The 12,087-nt window shown below is 47.6% G+C and overlaps 1 protein-coding gene across 5 annotated transcripts in view; it reads left to right on the forward strand.

Annotated features, from left to right (window-relative positions):
• Window positions 1-11,569, forward strand: part of LOC144145602 (uncharacterized) — a 28,089-nt gene extending 16,520 nt beyond the window's left edge. For 3 of the 5 annotated variants that reach the window (XM_077677270.1, XM_077677267.1, XM_077677271.1), the window contains 4 exons: window positions 2,654-2,728; window positions 3,281-3,393; window positions 5,683-5,984; window positions 11,392-11,569. In XM_077677270.1, the coding sequence (XP_077533396.1) occupies window positions 2,654-2,728; window positions 3,281-3,393; window positions 5,683-5,698 (204 nt within the window). In that variant the 3' untranslated portion in view covers window positions 5,699-5,984; window positions 11,392-11,569. The remainder of the gene's footprint in view (window positions 1-2,653; window positions 2,729-3,280; window positions 3,394-5,682; window positions 5,985-11,391) is intronic. The other 2 variants (XM_077677269.1, XM_077677268.1) reach the window with 2 other exon arrangements.
• The last annotated feature ends 518 nt before the right edge of the window (window positions 11,570-12,087 follow it).

The following is a 12,087-nucleotide window of genomic DNA, read 5'->3' on the forward strand; positions in this document are numbered from 1 at the left end:
ATTATTTTTTATTGTTGGCCCGTATGACGTCATTCTTGCTCATAACACGTCACTGTGGCACAAAATATGAAAGTTTTTAAATACTTCTTGCTTTTTTTTTTTTCGTTAAAAAAACATCTTTTGTGATTGTAATGGAGCTGAGTGAGATACTAAATCTTAGTTCTTTCAAATTAAACGAAGTTGTATTTCCTCTTAATGGCTCCTTTAATCGGTCCATAAGCGTCAAACAACAAAAAAATATTCCTTTTTAGGAGGTGTCTGTGACACTACAGAATATGAAGACGGGAGTAGCATTCATAAATTTGCACTGCCTTCTCTTCCTCAAAGCCGCCCTTACATTAGTGGCAAGTGTTGTATCCGACGCACGCCGAGCTACCGGTTCAATCTCTCCGCCCGGTGCCTCCTTCGACCACGAAGACGACGAGGCAGCAGGGAGAAACGGGAGCTCGTGCATTGAATCTGGCAGGGCACGGTTCGGAAGCTGGGAGCATCACCAATAATAGTTTTCTTGCGCCTTGAGTTTTGCTTTTCGGCTCTCGTGGCTCAATGTACCGATGGAAGAGAGAGATGCACACGCCATCTCGAACCCGCAGACAAAGAGAGCCTCTATTCCTGTCACACACCATATATAACCAACCTGCACTCAATGATGATGGTGGTGGGACTAAGCCACCTTAACCTGTACGCCACCTGTGGCACGAACATAAACTAAATTACACATCACAACAGCAAGTAACCCAGCTTTGCCCCTCTTTAGGAGAGAGATCTTGACCCTGCTTCCTCCATGCAATTGGAGAGTGTGGTGACCATCACTGCTCTTTACAAGTGGTATCTCGATTGCAGTGTTCATTGCAGACCCTTCTCGTCAGTACGAAGCAGATCTTGATGATGATGGTAATGGTAATGCATCATCATGTTATGTAGGGACGGAAATATCCTTCTTTGCAGCGAACCGTTTGTCATATTCTTGGATGCGGTCACCTTTATTGGGAGCTTGCATACTAGTTGCATACTTGCATGAGGTACATAGAAGGCAGGGAAGGAAATTTATCATCATTGGTATGGCATGGCACTTAGCCTGTGGAAAGGAGGAAGAGAAGGGTAGGGAAACTAGCTTAGTCAAACTAAGACAACTGTTGGAACTTTGTTGTTAGAGGAAAAAGAAGTGGCATTGAATGGTGGCGCTGGGCCTGCACTGCATGCTTGAGGTATGGGCCCGGCTCGTGCACTTCGTCTTCATCTTCTTCATGTTCGGTTATGGAGGCGAACTGAGGGTGGTCTGCGAGACGCTCAATAAAGCCGCCTGTTGTCCTTGAAGGGCGCCGTCTTCTTGTCAACAACCTCGCAAACAAAACGCCATGAAGACAGTAGTGTCTCTTTTGGATTCGTTGAGGGCTTGGCACAGTCCTCACATGTAGACGCACCTTATACGTACGTGCACATGTAGAGAATGTGTGAAGCAGCGTAGTGTTAACAGGCGTCACTGCCTTTTGGCCTGAGGTGGTGCAGCGAAAGGGAGTGCACAAGGAGCTAGGTTAAGCCAGCGGCGGTTGGTCCATGTGACGTACACGCAAGCAGGTGTTTCGCCGCATATATGTCACCTTTGTTACAAAAGGTGGGACAACAAAAGAAGCTGGTGGAAATTTTTTTTTGTGCGGGGGTGGATGTGCTTGTATCTTTACTTTTGATTCTTGGCCAGGCTGATTCAGGCAGTGAGATGGTGCCATTATAACTTGCCTGCACAGCTCACGGCATAGCACCTTGCTCTTTGGGCGTGCCTGTATGTGCAGTTGATGGCACCATCCGCAAAACTGAGTGGAGAATCTATTGGTGTAGTGTAGGGTAGAGGCGGCGAACACAGAGTGCAGTGAAGGCGATTGCGCAGGCAGAGAGTGTAAGGATGGAAGTGGAGGAAGGTACAGCAAATGCTTCAGGAAAGCAGGACAGTGCTAATTCCCTCCTCTCGGCTCGTTCAATACCTGAGCCGTCTACATTATGAGTGGATCGTGCATTACATAGGGAATCTGGGCTGGGCAGTGTGCTGTGTGAAAATAATGTGCAGTGTAAAAGTGGCCCAGTACGCTGCAAAGGAAGTGTTAGTGATGTGCTGGCACGTGAGCGTTGTGGAGTCAGTTCTTCTGGAAAGGGGGTTCAGGAATTCAACTTTTCAATGGGCCATTTCTGGAGTGATCACTGAACAGCTCCAACAGCTTCTTGTTGGGGTTGCCTTTGGCTTCACATTGATTCGAAGGCATATATCATTGCCAGTACAAAATGTAATATCATCGCAACAAAAATATCTCGACAGCTGCACTCGAAATTTGCACTACAAAGAAGTGTAATCACCATTACATTTCCTCGTTTGCCTTGTGCAAGCAAGTGCAAAATGAATTCATGGCTTTTTGCTTACTCAAAAAAAAAAAAGGGGGAGGGGTACGATTGATGTCACATGGTCGTAGCACTGGCATTGAAATGTTGCCAACTGGCTGAGGGTAACATTAAGAGGCAGAGTGACCATCCACAGTATAACGAGGTGGTATGTAATGTAGTTTTTGCCTTCCTAGTGTGGGTATAATATCGCCAGTTTGTTTTGTTGTCTATGTGCTTAATTTCATGTTTTTGTACCCCCCCTCCCCTCCCCTTTTCCTCTTAGCCCTCCAACCCAGCTGTCGCCGTTAAGGAAGAGCCCCTGGACATCCCAATTACACCAATGGAAGATGCTGGGGAGGTAAGGATCGGCTGTACGTAGCGTATCAAGGAAGGTGTAATTATAAATAGTACAGGCATGTCTGTATGGCGCTGTAGGAATAGCTATATGTACAGCCATACGTGTAGCCGTAGCCACTACAAATCCATTTAGCTGTTTCATGGCAGTACAGTGTAGAGCAACCAACACTTCGAAGAAAGTTCTGATGAACACGCTTCAGACTTCTTTTACGGGACGTAATGTGTATGTAATAGGCCATGAAAATGACCGTACGTATGTTGTGAGCCTTTCTGTGTCTACTGTGGAAGGAAGGCCTCTCCCATCAACCTTCAGTCACTCCTGACCTAAGATGCCCACAGGACTCCTTTATCGTATTCCATAAATATGTGCATGGGTTTTGTTATTAAGCCAAGTAAAAGCAGTGTTTCATCACAGGTTGTCAACAGTGTAATGAAATTTATGCCTCGAACATCGCTATACTTTACATTTTGCATATGAGAATAACCTTTCCCTAGAACCCTGCTGTGACACCTAAAAGTGGCTCTCCTCTTGCCATGTGATGTTTGCTTTCAGGCTAATGAAATCCTGGGCGTCACTGGGATAGAAACTCTAGTCCTTGCTGCCAAGTGCCAGGCAGAGCAAGCAGCTGAGAATGAGTCCAGGGAGCCTGAAGATGTGGCACGCAGGTGGGTCATACATCACATCAGTGCTACATTATGTGATGGATGATAGCATTGTATGCTGTGCTGGGTGACTACAAATGAGCCCACTTACTACGGCCATGACACGACCGTCACACCAAGGCAATGGCATGACGTTTCAGATATAACGAAATGGCGTGAGGGTGTGAATCCTTAGCTGAAATCTCAAGTTTAAAAGAAAAAAGAAATGCCTATGTTGGACCCCCCTCCCCTCTACGGCATTTGATCTAGCCCACCAGCTAAGCAGTGCGCCCTACGCGACACCGGTGCTGTCTGGTGCTATTTATAGCCTGCCAGCCCCGCGCCTTGCGCAAGCGAGATAAGGCCGACGTGGCCGAGTGAATTGAGAGGAGAAAAAGCGAGTGTGAAACTGCAAAGGCTAAGCGAAACAAACGATCGTACAAGGCGGAGATGAAAAAAAAAAAAAAAAAAAACGGCAGTGCTTACAAGGTGAAGACAGCCTTTGAACGGTCCCGTGTTGTTGGTATTGGGTCAAAGTGCTTAATGCATAGCTGTTTTCGTTTCCCATAAGACCCAGCAATGCCAAATAGATACGATGATTCAAACTTAATGAGTAAAACGAGTTGCAGCGAAAATTATAGCACGGTCTTCCTACAGTGACTTGCTGCGGTGACCAGCGAGTGACCCAAAATGGCGGTCTCCACCCTTGCAGCGGACATGCGTGAATCGAGGCACCCTAGCAAAGAAAGGAGTGTAGTGACAATACGGCTTTGAAAGACACTGATAAGCAGAGAGCAGAGATATAGGGAGAGGGAGCGTCGTGAAAGGAACAAACTTGGTTTGAGTGGGTGGGAAAGCGGGTGTTCGGTCATCACTGTGTGGTAGCATCATATGTGTTTTCGCATTCATCGGTGGCGTGATGGGAGCTTCAAATTCACGGTCCACCTGCCACCTGAACTTCGACTTCTCGCGGTTGGTGTGTTGGCGTACTGCTGCCACATGGGGAAGTTGATAGTTAACTCGGCTCACTAGTACCTGCCTGCTTGCTTCCGTCTGTTCAGCAAGTGGTCTGGCCCGCATGCAGACCTTTGCACATCAAGCAGTGTCAAATGGGGGTTCAGAATAAAGAAAGGTTGGGACGAGGTGGCGAAGCAATGTAAGGTATGGTAAAAACGTCGGTTTATTCACGCCAGGGTCCGTCGTATGAAGCGGGACTGCATGCACCCGTGCGTCATATCATCGGGGTTTTTAATGGATTGTTTCTATAGGGAGTTTGCCGGGGACGCCGTGGTCTGTCGTAAGAAGCGGGTCGTCGTGTAAGTCCTGGGGACATATCAGCGGAGTTTCATTGTAATAAAGGTTTCTCAAAGGTTTGTCACTGTGCGATCTACGTCGGCTATGTTCACACTGCCATATCTTTGTCAGCGTTCCAAGCGCTTCTATGTCTCGTTTCCTCTGCCTCCTCGTGCCATTGGTCCTGTTGTAGAGACAAGTTGCCATCCTTTGTTCTGTATTTCACTTGTCTTCTGTTGTCACAATGTAGTGGCTGTTTATAGACTGGTCTGAAGCTTCGCTAGTCATTTACCATCCCCGGATGGAGTGGCTTATGAATTTTTTTTTAGGCTGAAGGGTGTTTTACAAACTGTGCCAACTGTCAGAGCAAGGAAGAGCATGGCATGCTTTGGAGTACCCTTCTCTCTGATTTTTTTTTTTGTGTGCTGTTCTTAAATTGGAGGTTCATGTCTCCTTCCAAAACCTGCACAGCATCCATTGATGTATGTATAGACAACTAGAATACTACATAATGGCATTACGAGCTGTTAACTGCGTACTCTTCAGTACAACCTGTATTTTCGTTTTTATTGAGCCCGTAACAAGAAAGAGGCCCTCCTTAGTATGTGCGTCTACGTGACAAGTGGTTGTAACTGTCAGCTGTAGGAGTAAACAGCGTTGCACTGAGCTGCATTGATGCACTGCTACTTTTCATGAGTTCATCGTTCTACTTTGTGCGGTTTCTACCTTCTACTTTGTGTTGGCTGTTGCCGTTGCACCAAGTGCAGTGTGGACGAGGCCTGCTTTCCAACTTCAACTTATCCGTCTCGCATTCTGGCCCATCTGAAAGGTTCCCGCTTCTTGTGGTCTTTGTGCATAACTCCACAGGTGCATAACTCCACAGGTGCAAGACTTCTTTTTTTGCCACAAGGCCACATACTTCAGCGATGAAGAAAACCACTAGCGTTCACCTTACTGCATGAAAAACGAATGTTATGTACGGTTTGAAGAGCAAATGTTATCCTTTCCTTTTTATTTCAGCACATGCCTGACTTGACACTGGGATGTACCGAAGAGCTTGCATGAACACCAAGCCGGCTGCTGCGTGCAAGACTTTTTGGAGCCGTGAAACAAGAACTTGTGTCTGTGATAGAGGCCAGGTTGTGGTGCTTGGGCCTCCCGTCTTGTATCAAGACACTCTCCTGGTGGACGAAGGCAATAGGAGGGTAGTCGTGCACGACAATTGTGCAGTCACTCGAAATCCTCAAGACCTGTCGGAAGGATGGGAGCGACCTGAAAACTTGTGCCAAGAGTGCCCCTTCCATCTGTGGTAAGAGGTAATGGTAAGGGTTTTAACAAGATGCTACTGGATAATATTAATGAGTTGAGCTCCCCTGCATCTTCAATGGGCATGATGTGTTGGTAATTATTTGGATTTCAAAAGCAATCGTGCTGTTACAAGGGCCACTCAAGAGATGGCATCGCATCACTGCTTCTTGTAAAGCTGCTGGTGACTTCCGGCTCTGCTGCCTCCAATTCACGTTTATTTCTGAGGCATTATTTCACCCGTATTTGCACTATTGTAATGTACAGTAGAATTCAGCACACAGAAACCACACAAACAACTTGGCGCCGATTCTACCACGGACACGAAATAATGCCGGTAACAGACTCCTCAAAATTGTGCAAACCATTCAATTGAACATTTGTCCTAGCACTCGCTGTGGGCAGCGAAAGCCCTTCCGTGAAGCTTTGCACTTAAAAATGTGGTCCGTTTGTTTTTGCCACTCGCGAACACACGACTCTGGGACGCATACACTGGACGCTGCCCGGTTCCCTTCAGTTTCCGCCAATATGATTCCTTTGCGTTTACATGGAGCATCCGACGTTCATTGAGCCGCTTCGTTTCAGTTGACTTGGCGGTTTCAGTTTTGACATTTTTGAGCTTTGAGTCCTGTTGTAACGTGTACATATTTACGCCTATTCTTAAAATAAGAAGCACGTTAGAATCATGCAAATACGGTAGTTTGTTATATGTCTTATTGCCTCAAAATCCTTGTTTGAAATGAAATCAGCTCCAGCTGCCATTTCACAAAAAAAATTGACAGTAATCATTTATTTTGGTTAGTTTATCACATCATAAGTTGAGTTTGGGAAAGGAGCTGTTGGGTCGCCACCGTTCTATTTTCTTCATTTTGTAACTAATTTGCTTATGTCGGCATTAGAGCTGGGGTGGTTTTTTACTCTGGCGAGTCAATTTTTGGACAGCAGTGAAAGTGTATGTTGTCTTCAAAGTCCCTTTAAATGCACACAATTTAAGATTGTTGCAACTGGAGGGGGCAGTGCTCACAAGAAATTAGGTGCAATGAAAATATTGCACTTTTTTACTGGAGCAACACCCACAAAACCGTCGAAATTCGTTGCTGTCGAAAAATGTACATGAATGCAACGTGTCTGTGTTTGGTCGCAGCATATGCATGGTTACGACGCTAAAGAGCTTCGACGTAGTGGTGGCGGGACTGTGGAGAGATTGGGGCAAAGGATTTTCAATGATGCGGTTCAACGAGAGCACCACTATGCAAGGTGTCCGTTGCAGCCTGGCGGGGCAAGCAGGAGCTCTAGGGTATCTGTGGGCTGAACTGGATTCGTGGCAGTTTGTTTCACAATGGAGGAAAGACTCCGTGTGGATTCCTCTGCAGTACTAACACAAACCCAAATTTAAAAAGCCAACTGCACCCAAATTTTCACCATCATAAAAGTGATGTCATCTAATATAGTACACATGAAAAGAGTGCTAACTGCAAAACACTGTGTTTCAAACAGGAACGCGGACGACGCAAATGGCTCGTGAAGATTGGCGTTTTCGGAAGCGAAACTGGAAATGAAAGCGGCCATTGCCAGCGGCCCGATATGACATAAATGATGCAACGGAAGTGGGCTCGCCAGTGCCTGCGGCCGCTCGCAACAGCCTCCAGATGCGTGTGGCAGCATCGCGTTTTTCACTGTTATTTTCACTAATATTTTACCGAGGCTCATGGATTTGGGCGCAATGCCGACTTCATGGTTCTATCGACTGAGATGACGAAGACTGTCGGCAGTTATTTTTGCTTTAGAATACCTGTAGGAGTACCAATACTTGGTATTGCGAGTAAAAAAGCAGGTTCAGGTTTACAGAGCTGCTTGCTCATATGATATCGAGAAAAGCAGCTTTGGTTAGCTGGTGCCTTGGTGATCTCTCTCTCTCTCTTTTAACTTTTTGACGGGAACGAATTGCGTACAGGCGGCAATCAATCATGAACTGTTTTATGCTGTGTATTTACGTGCAGACAGCTTTGTGAATATTTTCCCAGTAACTTTCACCTAGGTGACACTGCACATCGGGCACTGAATTGTAAAATTGGCTTGGAGCCCACACCAGCAGGCGTTCCGGTGTCCACCCCTAGGTGTGACAATCTACGCCTGCTGGTGGTCTTTCCTTTCCTTTTTCTTGACAATAAATTCATTCATTCATTCATTGGAGCCGCATGTTAGCTGCGAAACTAGATGAGGCACTAAACTTGAAAAAAGTTACATCTGCGGTTTGCTACTAGTTCACCAGTTTACCACGTGCTGTTGATAGCATTTAACTTTCAGGTAAACTAAATCTAACAGTCTACAAAACTAATTACTTATTTCTTTTCACAATTGAAAATATAATGTAGTTTATCGTTCAGGAGAGAAGCAGTTTTGTTAGCTTTCAAACTTCACGAACTTGTGTGGATATATTTGTTACCATGAGCAAGGCAGGTATTGGTTCTCTTATCGAGGGAGGAAAGTATCAGAAATCTTTATATCTGAGCGTAGAACAACTCAAGTTTGGTAGTCCAACTTTTGGAAATGTGTAACAGGTGGAGGTGGCGTGGCGTTGGGCCAGCCCAGGTACAGCAAATATTGCCTGCGGGAGTGCAAGTGGTGAAGGATTTATATATATATATACTATTTATATATATATATATATATATAATCTGCTCCTATTTCCGGCGATTCGTGCGAAACTTTGCCACCATTATCGCCCCTTTGACACAGCTCCTCAACGGAAGCGCAGAAATTACCGACTGGACTCCTGCTTGTGAAAAGGCATTTGTGGCTATGCGAAGCCTGCTGACGTCGCCACCCATACTACGCCATTTTGATCCGCTTGCACCTACTGAAGTGCACACTGACGCCAGTGGTGTCGGTCTAGGTGCCGTTCTCGCTCAGCGTAAAGCAGGCTTCCATGAATACGTTGTTGCATACGCCAGTCGCACCCTGACTAAGGCGGAGTGGAACTATTCCGTCACCGAGAAGGAATGTTTGGCTATTGTTTGGGCTATCGCCAAATTTCGTCCCTATCTTTACGGTCGTCCATTCCAAGTTGTCACGGATCACCACGCTCTATGCTGGCTGTCCTCACTGAAAGACCCTTCCGGTAGACTCGGACGTTGGGCTCTTCGACTTCAAGAGTACGACATCCGAGTCATATACCGGTCCGGACGCAAACACAGTGATGCCGATGCCCTGTCTCGGTCACCCGTCGTGTCCGACACTGGTTCCCTGTCCACAGCAGACTGCGCGGTGGCGTCACTAGCTATACAAGATATGGCCTCAGAACAGCGTAAGGATCCGTGGATTGCCGCAATCTTGCAATACCTGTCGAGTCCATCAACAGTTCCAGCATCCCGGGCAACGCGCCGCCAGGCTTCACACTGCGCCATACGTGACGACCTGCTCTACCGCCGGAACTACTCATCTGAAGGCAGGAAGTGGCTACTCGTCATTCCTGGCCATTTGCGTTCCGAATTTTGCTCTTACCACCACGCTGACGCACAGTGCGCCCACGCTGGGGTGCTGAAAACGTATCAGCGGCTCCGTTTGCGCTACTACTGGCGGGGGATGTACACATTTGTGATCAAGTACATCCGCTCGTGCACAGAATGTCAGCGTCGTAAGTGTCCCCCTCAACATCCCACGGGAGCATTGCAGCCACTACCGTGTCCAGCACGACCTTTTGACCGTGTTGGAATAGATATTTACGGTCCACTTCCCAGCACGGCCGCAGGCAATCGTTGGATTATTGTGGCAGTTGATCACTTGACACGGTACGCGGAAGCAGCTGCACTGTCCACTGCCACTGCTCGCGATGTCGCATCCTTCCTTCTTCAACGTTTTATTCTGCGGCACGGAGCGCCCAGGGAGCTGTTGAGCGACCGGGGACGAGTCTTCTTGTCCGAAGTTGTGGAGGCGCTGCTCACTGAATGCCGCGTTGTTCACAGGAAGACTACATCCTACCACCCCCAAACCAACGGGATGACAGAACGTTTTAACCGTACACTGGGCGACATGCTGTCGATGTATGTTTCTCGTGACCATTCGAACTGGGACTTAGTTCTTCCTTTCGTCACGTACGCGTATAATACGGCCACGCAGTCAACCACCGGCTTCTCACCATTCTTTCTGCTGTACGGGCGTGAACCTTCCTGCCTACTTGACACCATTCTTCCTTACCGCCCTGACATCTCGGAATGTGTTCCAGTTTCGGAAATCGCCAGGCGAGCCGAAGAGTGCCGCCAACTGGCACGCTCCTTCACGGCAGCAGACCAAGGACTTCAGCAGTATCGCCACGGCGACAGTAGTGGAACGCCAACTTACGCTGCTGGCTCCCTTGTATGGCTACGGACACCGTCTACGGCCCCAGGGCTTTCAAGCAAACTTCAGACGAAATACCAGGGTCCCTACCGAGTCGTCGAAAAAACGTCTCCCGTCAATTACATCGTCGAGCCGGTCACTCCTAGTGCCGATCGTCGCTTCCGTGGCCGCGAGACGGTTCACGTTCAGCGTCTCAAGCCCTATTACGACCCGCTCATCGTCGCATCATCCTGAGTCGCCAAGGATGGCTCCTTCTGTCCCCGGGGGTGATTGTAACGAAGATAGTGAGCGACCGTTAGAGCACCAATCTCCCCGAGTGGGTATGTGTTCGGCTAAAGCGGAGGCTGACCTTCTGAGTGGCGTCAATCCCCCAGTGGGTATATGTCCCCGTAGCGACACAGCGGCAGCTCCATCGACAGTGCTTCGGCGCGAGACCTGCGCGCGGACGCCAGACTTCGTTTGGACTCTGAAACGGCCAGACCTCGTTCGTGCCTCTTGCAAGACCTGCCAATAAACCCCATTATAATATATATATATGAAATTAGTTTTTGTGATATCGATGGCAGTAGAGCGTGGCATTGTAGCAGAGAAACCCCAGACGAGCGCATCCCTGCACACGGCTGTGTGCCGTGCCAATCACCGGAGAAGCGTGAGCTCAGCGCGACAGGTTCCTCATCTCCGTCATAGGCCACTCAGAACTTGTTTCGGTGACTCTCCGCCAGGTGCAAACGGCTTCTGCTCGGAACTACTTTGAATGCTTGCAGTTGCGCTATTAGGGCATCGTGCTTAAAACTTTGCCATAGTGATTTTTAGAGCCTAAACAACTTATTTGGATCAGATTTGGGCAAAGAAAAATTTGAGTACAGTAGGCCTTTAGCTCGCAAGGTTACCACAATGCAGAAAAAATCTAGAGGCAGTTGCAGACCGGGTAGCATTGCAAAATTTACGCGTCTTCAAAATTAAGCAATTTGCCCCACACTGTTTGTGTTGCCTTGGATCACTACTCACTACACAGCTGCTTTAATTTGCTATCTTATGTGGTGTACGACATTTTCTGTGACGCATTCTTGTTCCGCTTTGTTCCAGATTCAGATGGGCTAACCCGTCAAGCAAGCAAGATTGGCAATCTCACAACTTGTGATATCTCGGAACTGTTTCGACCAGTAAAAATAAACCACTTTCAGTTTCCTGTAAATAGAATTCAAATCACGCAAGATGTACATGAATGTTCGTAAAGCTGCTGAAGCTACGCCTGGTTTACCTATGTAAAAGGCTATGAATTAGTATTACATCTTGATGTCTGGGGGCAACTGACTTTTTTGCGTCAGTGCCCCTGTGGTGCCCCACTGTCCACTGGGGTTTTTATGCTCAGAAGTGCAGTGCTGTTGCCACCGGGTCACCGTACAGCGGACCCACTTGTGCGCAGTGAGCAACCCCGTCCAATGGCAGAGCCATCTGTGGGCAGGGCCAGGTGCATGGCGATGATCGTAGCTTCAGCAAAAACCATCATGTGTCCATCAATGGATTCGTAGTAGTGTAGCCACCATTGTCTATGTCTATGCTTTTATTCTAGAACCTGCGGTTGATGCATCATTTGTGGAGTTCACTGGGGCTGGACGCTTGCATAGACGCGCCTTTCCCATGTGAGCTTGTCTGTTGGATCCTGCCACCACATGCTTCATGTCAGCAAAAGTTTGCACAGCGAATGCCAAGCCTATGTTATTCTTAGGAGATTTAGCCCAACTGAACACTCATTGTAGCATTGCAAGTACAGGCTCCCTG

The sequence above is a fragment of the Haemaphysalis longicornis genome, unplaced genomic scaffold (genome assembly GCF_048455015.1).
Source record: "Haemaphysalis longicornis isolate Haplotype H1 unplaced genomic scaffold, Haemaphysalis longicornis Haplotype H1 scaffold_7, whole genome shotgun sequence".
Lineage (NCBI taxonomy): Eukaryota > Metazoa > Arthropoda > Arachnida > Ixodida > Ixodidae > Haemaphysalis > Haemaphysalis longicornis.